We start from the raw sequence: 18,757 nt of genomic DNA, 5'->3' as shown, positions 1-18,757 counted from the left end.
GTATGTATGTATGTATGTATGTATATACCATTCTCACGAAAAAATACTACTATGAATTACCCGAAAGTAAATAATAAAAATAATCACACAAAAACATAATTTAAATATTTATTTTAGTTATTTCGACAATTTTTTAATTACAAACTAAATTACATAGTAACTTTTATATTAAACTGATTAATAAATAACAATTACTAATTAATTAACACTCAAACATACTTATACTTCTACAACAACTATCTCTACTAAATGTTAGTGACAATAATGTTAATGAAGTTTATCGACAAGATATAAGCAAATATAACTCGGAAATCAAAATCCCCAGGTCACATCTATCCATGTATATCTATCTATCGAATGTTTGTATTTGCACCTTTGGCGGTATATAACCTTCGGGATATGGCACCAATTCGTTATTTAAAACACGAGCATTACGCCAAGTTTTCACTTTATCTTCAGGTGTATCGGGCACACGTATACCTTCGATCACGGTTACAGCGGGACCATCAACAATAGTGCTTTGTGGCGAAGAGGTCTGAGGTTCGGTGTAAATGGGAGCATCTGCTTGTGCGAAGTAAGGTTTGGCAGTTTGTTCATATTTTAAGGGTTTAAATTGCATTTGCTGCTGGTAGCTATCGCTTTGCTGTTGAGGAGTGGTCTCTTGAACCATAGCCGAAGAAGTAATCATAACCGGTTTAGGTACATAAATCGTTTGTTTTTTAACGGGTGTGTAGTTATTTTTGGTGATTAAATTGACAGGACGCTTATTGCGCTGATATTCGTCAAAAGCATTATTCAAATCAACAGAAGATTGTACGTATTTGGAGCTGCGATAAAGATTGTCTAAACGTTCATTGGGAAAAGATTGGGTATAGCCAAATTCTGCAGGATAGGAAACGGGTACCATTTGTTGTTGTGCTTGTCTTAGATTACGATGACGCAGTTCATAAACTTCCATTGGTTGCCATTGTCTCTCGTGGCTGTAGTCGTTAGAATCTTGTCTTTCTGAGGGAAAAGAAAATTGATTTGATCTGCCCAAGGGTATATAAGATGGTTGTCTATTACTGGATCTGGTTTGTTGAGGCATAAAATACATATCTTCTGTATATTGTTGGGGATGATAGGACTGTGGTTCTTCGGCTTCAAATAACAATCTACGACCAGCTCTGGCCATTTTTGGTTGCCAAACATTTTGCTCTTGTTCTCTAAAGTTTTGAGATTTAATTAATTTCAATTTTTCTAATTGCTGTTGTCTAGCCAAGGCATCATCCATACGCTGTTTATACTCCTTGGATTGCCTTGATATTTCGACTTGATGTAGTAGAGTTTGTGTATGTTTAAGATCTAAATCTTGGGGTCTTTGTGCAGCCTTAGATGGTTGTTCTCTTACCATGCCGGCTGAACGTACAAAGAAACTTTTCGATTCACCAGATTTAGCTTTTCGACTATTTTTACCCACCACCAATTCAACATTTTCCCCTTTGTTGCCTCGAACAGTAACCACTTTTTCTTTCTCGGGATCTAAACCGCGTCCAAATCTTAACTCGGTTGTTACATAGGTGGGGGTATAAATCTTTTTCGGACTATTCGCTGTAGCAGGAACTGTAGCTGGTTCTATAGTATCGTAAGTTCTTTGGTATGAACCTACGCCAACTTGGGCATAGCTGAAGTGACTAAGTGTTACACCTAGTAGGAATAGTAAAAGTTGAAGTTTAACTCTCCCAGCAGACATGTTATTGGAGATTGGATTATTGGTTTTTGGGTCGGTTGTTTAAATAGCAAAAATATGTAATTGATTTTATTACACTTGTATTCTGAAAATTTAATAAAATTCTTGATTAATTTGGATATTTTTTATAAGTGCTTGGATTGTGTAAGTCTCTTTAAAAAAGATTTAAATTTTAAAATTCTTGTTTATATAGGAAAGAGGGTTTTCGCAACTTTGGTATATATTGTCATGCTCTACATGTAGTGCTTTAATTAATTTAAATTTCTTTTAGAATTTGGTAATATGTTTTGTTTTAGCTTGCCTTATCAAGAACTTATAACGAACTCAGTCGAAAATTAATTAACATTTTATGTTAATACCGAAATCAAAATAATTACTATTAAGCGGACCCAATTGACCCATTTTAATTCATAGATATTTTGCTCAAAACTTGCCACAGTTTTTTTTTCAAATAAATTTAAAATTCAACTGACAACCAAAATTGTTTATACTCAGCCTATCAAAAACCTTTTGATCTCAACATTTCCCGTTAATTTTGTTCAGTGTAAACAATTCCAGTTTAACTTGGTTTAACATTAAACAAACGTTTTTTGCAATATTGAAGTATGATGTAATATTTTACTCAAACAAAAAATTTATAAGAGTGTAAGCTGAGAATAATTTTGTAGAAAAAATCAAAAGTGTGAGAAAAATAAATTACCGGTAAAACAAACAAAACAAAGCTTTTAACCAAAAACAAAAAAAAGCAAACCGTGACATTGAAGCCCATTGAAAATAAAATACAAAAACAGTCTGAATAACAAAAAAACGGCAACAACCACATACATATTTAGTGGTAAAAAAACTGCAGATTACAAAAAACTACAAATACAGTTAAAATAACAATGACTTTTAAATGGAAATAAAAAAAAAAACTGAATGAAAGATAACAACAATAAAAAGCAAAACAATTGTAAAGTAAAATTTACAATGAACATGAACTAGTTTTTTGCTTAAGTCTTTTGTATTACAGATGACGAGTCCATTGTATTATCAGCTGTTGCAGAGTTGCCGTATTAATTAATGTTCAGGGGAAAATTTTTATACTCATCATTCCCTTGGTAAGAAGGTCTAGCAATGTCCGTCCGTCTGTTGGGAATGATCTGATAATGCAATGATTGATCATTAAAATGATGTGGTGACTGTTGAATACGATGTATCTGAAGGAAGAGATGGAAGTGTCGGAAGGGCGTTGATACCGAGATTATAGATTCAATGGGTGCGGTGTTGGGGTCTTCGTTGACCCCTCTCTTTCGATTCGTCTGGTACTTTTCAGCCTATCGGGGTAGCTTGCTTCCTGTTTTTCCGCAACGTGATAACTTTGCAAGAGATTAGATAGCTCAAGCTCTTTAGCAAAGTACTTGTACATGGACCGGCTCAGCCATGTACAAAGATTGCCACCTGATTTCTTCATAGAAGAATTCAGGGGAGAGTGGTAGACCGTTCTCAAGTCTACCCAGTGGAAACCAAAATTTCTGATATCAAAGATAACAATTTATATGCAAAACGAATATATTAAAAATATGTACATACATACATATATTAGTTTTGTTAAAATTGTTATCAGATTTTATTGAATTTAGAGTATTAAGTTTCTGGCAACTCCTTGTATCTCTACTGAGATCTTTGGCCCTGTAATTTTTGTTTTTATTTCATAACATGCAATTATACCCAGCAAACACATATTAAATTTGGTTTTTTATTACTTATGCTTAAATTAACCAATTTTAAATTTCTCAATTAATTTGAGTAAGTTGTGTATTAAGTAATTTTTTCAATACATCGTAAATAAAATGTCAATAAATTTATAATATTTTTCACTACATACTTGAACGAAATTTGATATCAAATCGCATCTAATTTTGGATCAAACTATCGGGTTTACTGGGTATTTTATTGGCATTGTACTCGCATTAAAAGATCAACAACATTTAACTTTACAACAACACAAAAGGTGTTGGTTACTCTCGAACATGACTTCTCTCAGTCTCCACCTCTTCGAAGTTGGACTCTTGAGAGAGGTGATGAAAAGTAATGAAAGTGAAAGTATCAATCAGCTGTTAATGGCTAGCATATTGTGGAGTAGTAGGTACATACATACATATCCAAGGTCTATGAATTTTGGTTTGTTTTGATTTTTATTCAGACTTGTGGAAATTTAATATTTAATATGTGGGTTTGTGAGGTTTCTCATTTGTTTTTTTCATCTTCTTCTCTATAGTATGTTAAAGATACGCTTGACAATCTTAGTAAAATTTCTTTAATATTTACACACGCCTACTTTTGCTTCAATTTTTCTTTTTATATACATATTTTTTAATAATTATTTATGGAGAAGAAACATGATAAGAGGCCTTGAAAGCAACTAAACTAATTGTGTTGCATGCTGTTAAGTGAGCATACATACATATGTGTGTTTATGTGTATGTTGCAACATTTATAAAAAAACTAAGTATTTTTTTCCTACAAAATTGGTTAATTAGTAAAAAAGTTAGTTATTCTTTCATGATAATCTCGGCCTTATGAAGCTTGATAATAGAGACAAGTTGAGATGAATTTCAACACGAATATATAATTTAAAACAACAGATGCATAAAGTGTTACAAATGCTTGAAGATATATTTTTTTTCGATTTCCAAATTAAGCAAATTGAAGTTTGTTTTCGTTTAGAAAACGGAAAGTGTTTTTGTCAGAATAAAAGTGCAATTTCGATATATGCTCACATATGTATACACATATTCATAATTATAACAATAATTATGGTTTAATTTACACCTTAAGAAAAAATGTTGTGAAAAAAGCGTAACGTTAATTATAGTGGAAAAAGGAAATGAATTAGAAAAAATACTCTATATAAGTAAAAATGATAAATAGATTAGTTAAAAAAGTAAATCAATTTACTTCTATATTATTAAAGATCCCAAATTAATTTTATAACTTTTGCAAATTACAGATTTTCTTATATTTTTATTGCTACAGCGCACAGTGTCGGATTTTGCAAATTTAAGGGAACAAAACTCAAAAAATGTTTGATTATTTTTTGCCATTGTTTGAATTGAATATGAGAGACAATTGTCCATATAGAAAACAAATGTATTTAAAAGTAAAGAAATGTTACCCAAAACATAATAACAGTACTCCGAAAGTCGTGTTTATTAAAGAAAATTAAAACTAATTTTTACCTGCTGCATGTTCCCTAACTTTGAACTATTATAACTTTTTTGTTTTTGAAGATTTTTTAATTTTTTTGTCGTTTTTTAAGCTTTTATTATATTTAATAATAGCAATAACTTTTTTAAAAGTATGATTGAGAATAAGGTCTCCACATATTTTAAAGTTAACCGTTATTTGTAAGTATATTTAAAAAGTGAGACATTTTTTCATGGACTTAAAAACATAGAACACCACATGATTCTGGGGTTCTGTTGTACCCATATGATAAAATGATATATAATCTAATGGGATTATACACATTTTTTCAAAAGTTCAACATGAACTCGCAAAAGTTGCATTAGTACATTTTTGATGTTTGGTGTTGAGCTGTGCCATTTAAAACTTACATAAATAAACTCTTTGATTTTATTTTACGAGATAACATCAGTGAAAATTAAAACAAATTTACTTAAAAACTTTTATGAGCAAAAAGTACCAATTTTTACCCGTTTTTCCCCCTTTTGCCCCTTTCTGGGTCATGTTACGAAAAAAATATATAGCAATTGATGCTTCCTAGTGTAGATCTATCAATGTTTTAAAATTTCTGTGTTTGTAACATATACTGGCGTAATTGGAACATGCACAAAAGGTGCAAAAAGTACCAAAAATACAAAAATTTTCCCGTTTTTACCCTTGTGTTTTAAATTTTTCTAAAGGTTAATATTTAATTGATATTATTTTAAGTAATTTTTCACTCATATTTAAAATTTTGACTCTATAAATTTCTTTTTTACAAATGAATGTAGAATGCCCTTTTTTGCCCGTTTTTACACCCTGAAAGGTTGCAAAAGTACTTTGCTAATACATATATTTAAAAGTTTTCAGAGATAAATCTCAAAAATTTTCACGTTAGAATAAAAAATTAACATTATATAAGAAAGTACTAATTTTACCCTTTTTTCCCCCTTTTTGTACCTTTTTTTGGTCCAAGATAAAAAAGTGATATAGCCTATTGACATTTTCATAGCTTTATGTTTAATAATTTCAAAATTCAGAGTTTAGTCCCCCTAAAATTGCAAAATCTGACACTGTGAAGCGGTTATAAGTTTAAATTCGGAATTCTAATTAAGTCTCAAGAAAATATAGAATAGAAATAGAAAATATTCTATTAAGTTATTTCTTAATTACTTATATGCTTTTAAGTGGACCTTATATGGGAGCTGTGACAAAATATGGATCGATCCGGAAAAAATTTCCCAGGGTGTTTTATATGTACTTTAAAGACATTCACGATGAATTTTATACCGATATCTTCATTCAGTAATGAAATATGCCTTATATGGGAGCTATGCCCAATTATGGACCGATCCGAAAAATATTTTTCAGAGTGATATATGTCTACACAAAACATATTTATGTCGAATATTATTTCAATATCTTTATTCCTTAATTAGTTATGTGCATTTAAGTGATTTTCGAAAGTGGACTTTATATGGGAGCTGTGCCCTATTATGAACCAATCTGAAAAATATTTTGCAGAGAGATATATGTAAACACAAAACATTTATTTCGAATATTAATCCAATATCTTTATTTCTTAATTAGTTATGTGTATTTAAATCACTTTCGGCAGTGAACCTTATATGGGAACTATGACCATTTATGGACCGATACAGATTTACGTTGGTAATATGATTTCTGTTCATATTATATGTTGAAAATTTCGTTGTGATACCGATATTTTAGACGAAGTTATAAACGATAAGCCTATTTTCGATAATATGTACCTTTGTATGGGGGCTATGGAAATTTTTGGACCGATTGTTTTGAGTTTGAACATAATTGATCCCTGGTCAAAATAAATAACGTGTGATAGAATTCATTGACAGACAGACGGACATAGCTAATTGGGTTTAATGGTGCTGGAGGGTATAAAAATAAGTTTCGACAAAATGTTTACTTTAAATAAAAAAAATCTCAATAAATAGTAAAATTTCAATAAATTTTCAATTTATAGTAAATTTTCAATAAATTCTTACCCCCTTATTCACAAACAAAATTTTTATTTTATAAACGGTTTATAAATTAGATTTTGTATGGAAATTTTGTTTTATAAACCTTTTATAAAATAAAAATTTTGTTTGTGAATAATGGGGTTAATATATAGCAAATTCCAAATTAAAAAAATATTCAGTGAATTCTTAATTTATAAAAAAATCCATAAATAATCGATTTATAAAAAATTTTTACAAAAGTTTTGAGAATTACATTTAAAATTTTAAGTTGGCGAGGTTTGAAAAGTAGCCGGACCTGCAACAGCGGGCGGGTACCATTCCTATACATTTTCGAAACCATAAAATATAGAGCTCTGTATGCGGATGGCATGTTTCCCCTTAGACAAGACAAATACCAAAATGCATATGTCTAGAATACTTTAAAAGTTAGAGTTATTAAATATTTTTATAATTTTTCTTTTATTACAATAAGGGTAGCTAGCTCACTGGGTATAGTTAGTACATATCTGGCATGGGGGGTAATGACTACATTTTCAATTACAATTACTTGTAATTGTAAATTTTGTTCCTTATAATTACATGTAATTTTGTAATAAGTAATATCTTAATTACAATTATAAGTAATTTTAATTGGAATCTTCAATTGCAATTACAAGTAATTGTAATTGGCAAAACTTCAATTACAATTACATGTAATTGTAATTGGTTATTGGTCAATTACACATTAGGGTAGAAGGGGGATCATACGCCATAGGGGCACATCTGCCAATAGCGAATAACTTGAAAACCGAGTAATCGATTTTATCGCATTATCGATTTTTGTTTTCTTTTATCGATTATCTATCATCCCTGAAAGTTTGAAAGATTAACTTTATATATGATGGGAGGCAGACGAGATTAATTGTTTTTCAAAGGGCTGTGAAAATATTTCACTGTGTGAATTTTTTGTGCTAACTTTTTTAGTTTTTGTGATAGAAAAAATATATTGATCAGTGATAGAACGTCAATAATAGTGAACAATAAGACATAATATTTTTTTCGATAATATAATCTGAAGCCCGAAAAAAATTGAAACTAAATCCCAGAAATGCCCGTGGGGCACATTCGCCAAATATATGTAATGCTTGTGATGTAGAACAAAATTTGGTTAAAATATAGAAAAAATCAATAATAATTAGTTTTAATTTTTTCTTGTTAAGTTATGTGAAATAAACAATAAATATCTGGTTTATTATACTTTGTTAAATGAATTAAAATATAAAACAGCGAAATAAGTTTTTATTTTTTAAATTTTTTGGTTGATTTTAATTTAATGACAAATCTGCCCCATCCTCTTGGCGTATTTACCCCATGGATGGGGCGGTATCGCCGTTTTTGGTCAGTGCGGAAAAGTGAAAAAATTATGTACATTAGGATGACTTAGGAAAGATTGAAAGGAATAAAACTAAAGCCAACATATCTAAGTATCCGAACCAAGAAAAGAATAAAGCATATGTATTGTGGTTTTAATTTGAGGCCGCCTCAAAAAAAAGTGGCGTATGGTCCCCCTTCTACCCTACAAGTAATTGTAATTTACCATGTAGTAAATTACTTTGTGTAATCATTACCCTCCATGCCTGGTACATATGCATGTATATAAACTTTTCTATAAATACACAATTTATATAAAATTTTCTTTAAGTTCTTTAGGAAAATTTTCGATACGTTTTCTATTTAAAATAAAATAAGTTTTTCTTTAAGTGTAATTCACACAAACACATTAAGTTTTATTTTTGTAATCTGTGAAAATTACGTAGTATCGCATTAAATTAATCACTAACAGGTTTTTTAATATAGTTTTTGGTCGAATTCATTAAAAATACATCAAACATGCTGTTACACTATTCCATCTGTTAGTCGTGTCTGTGGTCAATACCAACGAAAGAAAGACAGAAACGGGTCAACAAGTTTGTATACAAATCTGATTATGATGACCCTAACCTATGTTAATGTTAATATTTATAATTATAATTTGTTATTTTAACCTCTTCGTTTTATATTTAAGATTAAATCATTTAAAAAAAATCACTAAGATTTATTTATTTTCTTATTATCTTTCTTTTTCAATCAACACGTGAGTTTGCTTGTGAAATATTTGTGTTTTTTTTTTGTTTTGTTTATAAAAATAATTTAATTTTTTTTTTTTATTATGTACTATAGTAACTTATTATTAACAGTAATTATGAAGTTTATTAAACCTAATTATGGCTATTTTGGCCATAACAAATAATTTTGCATTTTAACTTTTCATTGTACATAATTTAAAAAACAATTAGTTTTGTGTGGAGTTTTGTTTTCGTGTTAATAGAAAAAGTGTTTTTCTCATTATTAATTGGTGTGAATGGTAACAATGGATCAACGTCATAGATGTAAATGTAATTAAATAATTATTAGTGTATTAGTGAACAAATATTTAAATAAAACATATTGATTATAATAGTCATGGTCATTTTTCGAAGTTGAAAATTAATTTGAAAAAAATATGACTAATAGATATGTATATGTATATTCAAAAGTATGTAGGACCATCGCAGCAGATATTATGTCTAAAGGTATTTTTTATTTAAATATGAATTTTTTATCTAAACTCATTATACCTTTAAGTTATCATAAATGACTTTAAAAACTTTAAAATATTTAAAATTTTTTATAAAACTTAATTAAAGTATGAGAACCAATTTTTCATAAATTTTACCTCTTTTGACCCACTGACTTTCACGCCCTTTAATAAACTATAAATTTATACATTTTGTACTTTGCATTTCTACCAACTAATTTAATAAAAATTCAACATTACTTTTTAATGATATTGTGAAATTTTATAACAATACATCAGTATCACTTTACAAAATGGAATGAAAGGAAAAAAGTAGTAGACATTATGTCGTCTACAGTACACAATTCCCGTAATTAAAAATTAAACATATTTTTCTAATTAAAATTTTATTTAATAGAAAATGTTAATTACAAACAAAACATTATTATGGTGGGTAAAATATATTAAGAAATATGTAGTAGTACTTAAATCAAAACCTTTAACTTTAACAATTTTTTTTTTTATAATTTGATGGTGTGAAAAATTTCTCAAAAGGTAAAAAATAAAACAAAAAATTGAAAAAAAAGTCAACAAAACATAAAATTGAAAGTAAAAGTGACAATCATCCGTAAAAGATTGAAAGACCGTCAACATCTCACAAGATTTGTGTAAATTTAATGTATTTAGCATATGAGTAAAACACAAACAACAAATTCATATGTATTTAAATGTGTACGAATAATAAATAAGTACTTTACACATTGTCTGGTAAAGAAGTGGCAAACAGACACAATTAAGACCCACCACAATATCTTAAGGTTAATAAGAAACAATACGTATATGTTCGGACGAACACACAGACTCTTATGGCTCAAATGACACTTTTTGTTGTTGGTAAAAATCTCCCTCCCAGTGTATTAAACTTGTGTAATACATCATCGCACTTCACAATCCCTATTGTGATGTTGTTATTTATTACACCATTTCTAATTGAAAGTTTGAAAAGTTAATTAAAATTAATAATAATTTCTCCGAATTTGGTTATAACATTCGTAAGTTTACACTATATGGATTTGATAGAAGAATTGACTTATTCTAAAGAATACTTCTTTTAGGATCATCCGCTTTATGTCCTAGCAACACATTTGACCAGTAGTTATTTCATTCATTACTTGGTAATGAGTTTTGTTTGATTTGATATAGCCCAATTGTTTTGCGCATCCATTTAACATGGTTAACTAGATCAATATAATAAAAATAACTAGTTATCACATAACTTATTTGTAGGTTTAGTTTTAAGTAATTATTTCGCGAACCTAGTCAAACAAAAATAACTAGTAATTCTCTCCAAAAGTAAGTAGTCTTTACTTAGATCCCACATTACTTTCATGTTTACCCGGTAAGTAAAATTGTTTCTGGGATGTTAAGAGATATTCTTAAATTAATAACTTGCTTAATATCTTGCACATAATGTCCTAGATGTATACAGAATGCTAACAGAAATTCAAACTCTACCGTGAAAACGTTTAAAAAAACTTTTGAACAGCTGATTGTAACATCTCGGAATGTTCAACTTTTTAATAATTTTTGCACCCTACACCACTATAGTAGGTCCGTCTGTCTATATGTCTGTCTAATTGAAGTCAGTCCATTATTTCACCAGGCCCCCATACAACCGTACCCCTCGAATACGTCCTTTGATTTCATAATTATGCTTAATGTTCTAGTATCTCTACAAAAATAGGCACAACTTAGTTTTTTTTATATGTAAGAACTTTAACCTTATTTTGATCATTTCTCTTTGAGCCTAACGTTTGAGTCAGCGAAGATTTAACTCAAGTATCACGATTACATAACTATATCGACCATCGGTCTACTGATTATTTGATTAGAATAAAGTTGGTGTAAAATAAGTTTAATAAATAGCCATTGCGAGTTAAGTTAGTTCAAAAATTTGCTATTAGAGACTATACCGATGTGTATGTAAATGCTTTCCATTTCGAATCTATGTCTTAGGTAAATTAATTCTCGGAAACCTGCATTTTCTCTGACTAGCAATCAGAAGATATACTTCTTAATAGCTATTTGGGATTCCAAGAAAAGGCCATCATCAGTTTATAGTACCGGCAGACTAGAGGATTTTTCCCCGGGATTGCAATAACACCAAGAGGGGGAAGTTCATCTAGGAAACATGCCCCCAGGATGTTATTAAAGACAGTTATATACAAATATTTGTACGAAAGCAAAATGTAACTGTCTGTTATAACACCGCCGCGCGCATTTTCCATTGGTGTTATTGGAATCCCTGGGAAAAGCTCCTCTAGTTTGCCGGTTCTAACGGGTAATGATCAAATGTCCCTCGGTCTTTTTTTTTTTTTTTTTTGAATGATTTGATATAGGCACGAACCAGAGCACCAGACAATCTGGTACTACGGGTGGTCAGTTCTGATCAGTCAGGGGATTGAAGTTCCTTCGGTATTCACGTAGAGGCTGTGGTGTAAACCAAAATTCGCTTGGTTAAAATGGAATGATTTGATATAGGCACGAACCACAGCACCAGACAATCTGGTACTACGTGTGGTCAGTTCTGATCAGTTAAAAGTTTGAGGTTCCTTCGGGATTCACGTAGAGGCTGTGGTGTAAACCAAAATTTGATTGGTTAAAATATTGATGAAATTATATATAGTGTTGTTGTGTGACTTTAAGAGGGGTCTTTAGATGACGAGAATGTTTTAGCATCAATAGGGTGTTTACACCTGATTGCCCCTTCTATTGGCTCTAAATCAATTATTACCTTTTTCTTGTCGGGCTATGTCTCATGATACCTATCATTGTGCAATGCGAGATTAGATGGCTCGACTACTTGAGCAAACTGCTTGTACATGGACCAGCAGAACCATGTACAATAATTGTCACCGGATGGAGAGATACAAAAGGATGAAAAATACCACCATGAAATTAGGCTGTCAAGGAAGGTGTTCATGTGAAGCACTTCGACATTATTGTCTTTATCACATGTTGCACCTATCACAATGAAAGTCTTGAACTCAATGTTACTCCTCCGATAATGAAAGCCTGTCAATAGAAACTGTAACTCACCTTCAAAGTTTTGAAATATTTACACGTTTAATTTAAGAAAAACTGCTTTCATATCATAATATCTAATAATCTCTCCGGAAATAGTGTTATACTTTTCGCTATTATTTTACCTACAACAACGATGGAAAAAAAAATAATAATCATGAAGCCATCATACAATTCAAATCAATCTCATTCAACCCTGATATAAAATGTCATATTAATGACTCTTGGAAGTATGAATGTATGCATATAAAACTTTTGTCATTATCAACGTTATTTCTTTGACATTTTGAATTTGATATTGCAGATTAAATGCATATAGAAACACAGACGACAAACCCAATCTTACAACATTCCTACCGCCACCACCGCTTATGTATGTTTTATGTAGATTCATTCATTTGTAGATACAAACGAATGAATATTTTTGAGTGTAAGTAAAATAAGTAATCAAAGTGTTGCATTGAATTTCGATTACTTAATAAAATGTCGTATGCAATCGTTCATTTATTTGTAAGTAGTATGTATGTATGTAAATTTTAAATGTGAATATGAAGTATCCATATTATGACCATTACCTTATGTATAACTGTCTTTCTTTTGTTATTGGTTTTTACTTCGTCTTTGGATTTCATCGTGGTGGCGTGGCGGTATCAGTGGTCATATATTGTCGTTACATTTTTCATTTCAATATTACTTACACACATACTATTTTCCTTAAAGACAAGTAAAAAAACGACAAAAAGAAGAAAAAATCAATTGGAAAAAGAAAGTGTTATTAACCTTTATCAATAATAAATAAATAAATGTTAGTTACATTTTTCGATTTATTTATGGTTGAATTGTATTTTTGTAGTTTTCAGTTTTAGCCATTAGACAGACGGGATTGTAATAGATTGGGTTTTTTTTCTATTTATTTATCTGAACACTTGCCGCCGCCCATCAATCTGTCTACTCACGTTGCTGTTACTTTAATAAAATAATTTCAAATTTTATTTTAATTTGAATGCATTAATGTTCATTTGTTTTATTTCTCTATTTATATATTCATGTACGAATGTGACAATTACAAAATAAGTGTTTATTATTAGTTGGTTGTTTGTTAAGTAAGTTTAGTTTGTTGCATTTGCATTTAGTTTTTCTTGACCATTTTGGTAAGTATTTATTATTTTTCTTCTTTTTAATGTTTAACCAAAAACGCCGACACCAAAGTGATTTTAATAAATCATTGTGGGGTTTTTCAATGAATTGAGACAATTATGTAATTTTTATGTGTTTATCGTTAAACAGGTCTTTTCAAAAGTAAAATATGTTAATGTTAAGAAAAAAATATTTATGAATGATCAGTGGTGGTAAAGAATGTAATGTTGAATTTTTAATATTGAAGATGTTTTTGGGTCAAAGTCTTTTTTTTAGAATTTTTGGTTTTCAAATGCAAACTTAATTTGAGACACAAATAAGATTGATTTAAGAATGTAAAAGTTTGAATTAATCCCAATCCAACATGGGCTTGATTTGAGCTATATTTATGTTTGGTTTCAAAATGTAGGACATTGCAGCAAAAAAGTTAATTACAAAAAAATTTAAATTTCATAACAACAAATAAATTTTGCAAAAATATTCTTAACTAAAGAAGAATTACGATTGTTATGATGCGAATGAATAAATTTTTGAATTAAGTAAGAAATGTGATTGAATTAACTAAGATATAAAATTAAATGTACACAGAGGGAAAAATAAATATACACGCCTGGTACCAAATTGACATCTAACTGTTTATAATTTTTCAATACCATCCGTTGTCAAAATATATACATACGTACGACAACACTGTGTAATGTTGACAACATTGCAACAATTCGTTGTCGAAATCTAAATTGTATACACATCCGTTGTCTAAATGTTAACAAACGTGGTAAGACAAACAATCCGTTGCCAATAGTGAGCTTACCACGTTTATTAACATTTAGACAAAGAATTTTTGTCATTTAAAACCTAATAGTACACACTATATTTGATAAAATAGTCTGTCCGACACGAATGTCGAGTGCTTTACGTGAACACCTGCCATGATGGCTTTATTTCACGGTGGTCTGTTTCAACCACTGGGTGAACTTGGGACGGTTCACCACTCGCCCCTGAGCAGCTTCCCGGAAAGAGAAGGACCACTCAGGTGGCAATTTTTGTACATGGATGAGCCGGTCCATGTACAAGCACTTTGCTGAAGAGCTCGAGCTATCTAATCTCTTGCCAAGTGATCACGTTGCGGAAAGACAGGTAGCAAGCTACCCCGACAGGCTGAAAAGTACCAGACGAATCGAAAGAGAGAGGTCAACGAAGACCCCAACATCGCACCCATTGAATCTATAATCTCGGGATCAACACCGAGATAGATCAACAGGTATATGCACAGCCATGAGCGACGCCGTAGCGTCCCCATCCTCTAACGATCCGCACAGGTAGTATTAAAAACCATTAGTCGCGCAACCACATCACAAGGCTCTGTTGCTTCGGCAACAGCACCTAGGGACAAATTGGCAGACCGAATCACAGATTCATAATAACTTGACAAGACTTATTTCAGTGGCCATTAGGACCTACTGCTTTGTGTTAAGCATGATTAGAGTAAACTCCAAACACACCCAACCATGAAGGAAAATTGCCGATAAAACAAGGATTAAACATCATCACCAAACCGCTCAAAAAACATCAATCATACTTAAGTATGCAGCAAAACTCCAACCCATCAAACCTTCTCCAACGCTTCCACCTCTACCAACACTTCCGTCTCTTCTGACACTTCCGTCTCTTCCGACACTTCCGTCCTGTACGACTTCCGTCTCTTCCGACACTTCCATCTCTTCCGACACTTCCATATCTTCCGACACTTCCATCTCTTCCATCAGATACATCGTATCCAACAGTCAACACATCATTTTTAATGATCAATCCATGCATTATCAGCTCATTCCCAACATTTTATTCCACAGCCTACCCTGTGGTTTGTACCGACCTAACCGTCGATAACAGAAACTTATCTTGAAAAGATATTACTTCACCGTGAATCAAACCAAACCAACTGTCCCTTCCCGCGATTTTGGGTATTAAACCACAGCCACTACGTGGATCCCGAAGGAACCTCAACCAACTGACCAGCCAGGACAAGTCCTACGGGCAACTGGCCACCCGTAGTACCAGATTATCTGGCGCTCTGGTTCGACCCCATGCCAGATCATTCCAAGGAAAGGCCGAGGATACATCTGATCATCACCAGTTTATAGTCCCGGCAGACTAGAGGTATTGGTAGCACCTCTTTTCCCCGGGATATTGCAATAACACCAAGGTGTAGCTTTCACCAAGGTAACATGCCCCCGGGGGGAGTCTGTCCGACAGTCTTTTGGAAGGAAAAGGCCTTGCTATGATGGAATATTGAAATAGAATGGATTAAATATCGCGCAGAGCTTTACATGTTTTCAGCTAGTGTGAAGGGAGATGATGATAATGTAAAACCTAAGACCCTATTGGACTGTTAGAGAGCCGATAGGACCGATACCGTATAACGAGTATAAGCTTGGGGAAATGAATCTGACCCACAAAGAGCAGAATTAAAAACATGGGCGAGAGAATCCCGTTCGGTCACTTGGAAAACTGGAACGGTGGGTAGGACCACTGAAAACCTATTGAGAGACCTCTGGCATTATATCTATGTTATTGCAGATTTTACATACCTTTGAAACATTGATAGGAAAATTTTATGAAACTACGTTCTCGAAAATATGTTTTTGAAATGTTTTCTCGAAAATATGTTTTGAATATGTTTTTGACCCATAAAGGCCTAGATGAAGATTTTGCTTTCAATCTAACCCATGTGACCTACATAAATGAGAAGGATTTTATTTATATATACTCATATATAAATGAAATATATGGGAAAAAGTGACTTAAGAAAGTGTAACTTATGAGGGCTTTTTTCAGAATGATTTATATGTATATACAAAAAATAGACTCATGTCAACTTTTATAGCGATAACTCTTTTTGTCAATGAAATATGTGCGCTTAATACCGTATATCACAGGCTGGAAAATTATGGTCCTATCTGGAAAAAACTTTTTTAATGTGAAATTTTAGTCCGATATCTTTATTTTTCAGTGAAAAATGCTATTTTTGGAAGTGGATCCTATATGGGAGCTATGAACAATTATGGAAGGATCCGGAAAATATTTTTCAGGGTTTTTTATGTCTACTTTAAATACATTCATTACGAATTCTATACCGATATCTTCATTTCGTAATGAAATATGTATATCCGTTTACGTGGTTATCGGAAGTGGGTCTTATATAGTACCTATGACCAATTATGCACCGATCCGGAAAAAAATTTGGTAGAGTCATATATATACATAAAACATATTTATGTCGAATATTATTCCAATATCTTTATTTCTTAATTATGTAGTTATGTGCATTTAAGTGAATTTCGAAAGTGGACTTTATATGGGAGCTATGACCAATTATGGACCGAACCGGAAAATATTTCTTAGGGTGGGGTTTATGTACCTTAAATACATTCATGACGATATCTTCATTCAGTAATGAAATATGTTCGTGTACGTGGTTATCGGAATTGTACCTTATATGGGAGCTATGCCAAATTATGGCCCGATCCGAAAACTATTTTTTAGAGTGATATATGTATACACAAAAAATATTTATGTAAAATATTATTCCAATATCTTTATTTCTTAATTTAAGTTAAGCATTTAAGTGATTTTCGGAAGTATACCTTATATGGCCAATTAAGGACCGATACAGATCTAAGTCGGTAATATGGTTTCTGTTTATATGATATACTTATCTGCAAATATACAAATATTTTTGACGAAGTTATTAACGATAAATCAATTGCCGAGAAATTTGATTTTTTCGATGTAGTCTGAAAATTTTACTGATAACTTTTTATGTTGTGAACCGATTTTGCTGATTTTCAATACCAAATAATGAATATTTTTGGTGAATTTGGTTGACTTCATTTGCTTAGTTTTAAACTCAGAATTTGATAAGGACCCGGAATATACATATATGTATATACCCTCTACTATCACTGATGGTGGTGGAAGGTATAAAAATGGTGGTCAACATTTAGGATCACCATTTAACAGCTACATACATATGTACAATGTACTTATTTTGGAATTAATCGAATAAAGGTATGTTGTTCTTCATAATATTACTTTGAATATTAAATTTGTATTTTAACTGATATTAAAAATCTTTTAAATTTTAAAAATTCTTAAACTAATTAAGGATAAATAAAACACAACAAAATATACCAAAGTAAACTTAAAACTATATAATTTACCAATATTTTGAAGACAAATCATAAAAATTTAGTTAAATATTCATTTTAAAAATTCGACTTTTTACAATCCAAGCACTTAATTTTAAATTATTTTTTTTTTTAAGAAATAATTTTTAAAAGTTCTAAATACTAATCTAAGTATTTTAGAATTAGAAAGAACTAATTATTTCAAACTTTAAATTATAGCTGAAACAATTAACTCTAAAAGCTTTCTCTATCACTATGTTACATAGAGTTTCATTATTTTTCAAACTCACTTTATACACTTCAAAACCACTTAATTTTCAGTTTTTTTTTTTCAAAACAGGATAAACACTCAATAAAATACAATTTTGTATTTAACTTGTCGAAATTTTAAATCGATAAATAAAAATTAAAATTTTCGTTCAATATTTTATATTTTATTGAATACGAATTAATATACAACAGTTCAGTACCCGTACCGTAAGGTAACTGAATGAAATTGAAATTTGTTGGTGGCTTGTAACTAAAAAAAAATAAATAAATAAAAAATAAACAAAAACAAAAAATAAATACTGCTGAAATTGAAAAGGCAGCGAAAATACAGCAAAAGTTAGATGAAATATGGTTGAGTAAACCAACAACGGATATAAACGTTAACAGTATAACAACAACAACAGTAATAATAACTACAACATCAACACCAATAACAACAATAATATGAAAAGTGCAAAAGTTTTGTGGAAAATAACTTACACAAAAAATACAACAACATTGAAGAAATAAATCCACCAACTACAACAATTGTATGAATAAATATTAAAAAAATAAATAAAAACTTGCA

The 18,757-nt window shown here is 30.7% G+C and overlaps 1 protein-coding gene across 1 annotated transcript; it reads right to left on the bottom strand.

The window, feature by feature from the left end:
- Positions 1-106: 106 nt before the first annotated feature.
- Positions 107-18,391, bottom strand: LOC119599583 (bromodomain-containing protein DDB_G0280777). The gene is made up of 2 exons (XM_037949395.1): positions 18,210-18,391; positions 107-1,814 (listed from the first exon to the last, which is right to left on the bottom strand). Exon 2 carries the CDS (start codon positions 1,730-1,732, stop codon positions 347-349), a length of 1,386 nt encoding a protein of 461 aa, XP_037805323.1. The 5' UTR covers positions 1,733-1,814; positions 18,210-18,391; the 3' UTR covers positions 107-346.
- Positions 18,392-18,757: the final 366 nt, after the last annotated feature.

The sequence above is a fragment of the Lucilia sericata genome, unplaced genomic scaffold (genome assembly GCF_015586225.1).
Source record: "Lucilia sericata isolate MDLA Ls3-8-SP2 unplaced genomic scaffold, ASM1558622v1 Contig000082F_arrow, whole genome shotgun sequence".
NCBI lineage: Eukaryota > Metazoa > Arthropoda > Insecta > Diptera > Calliphoridae > Lucilia > Lucilia sericata.
This window is presented reverse-complemented; position numbering and strand designations above follow the sequence as displayed.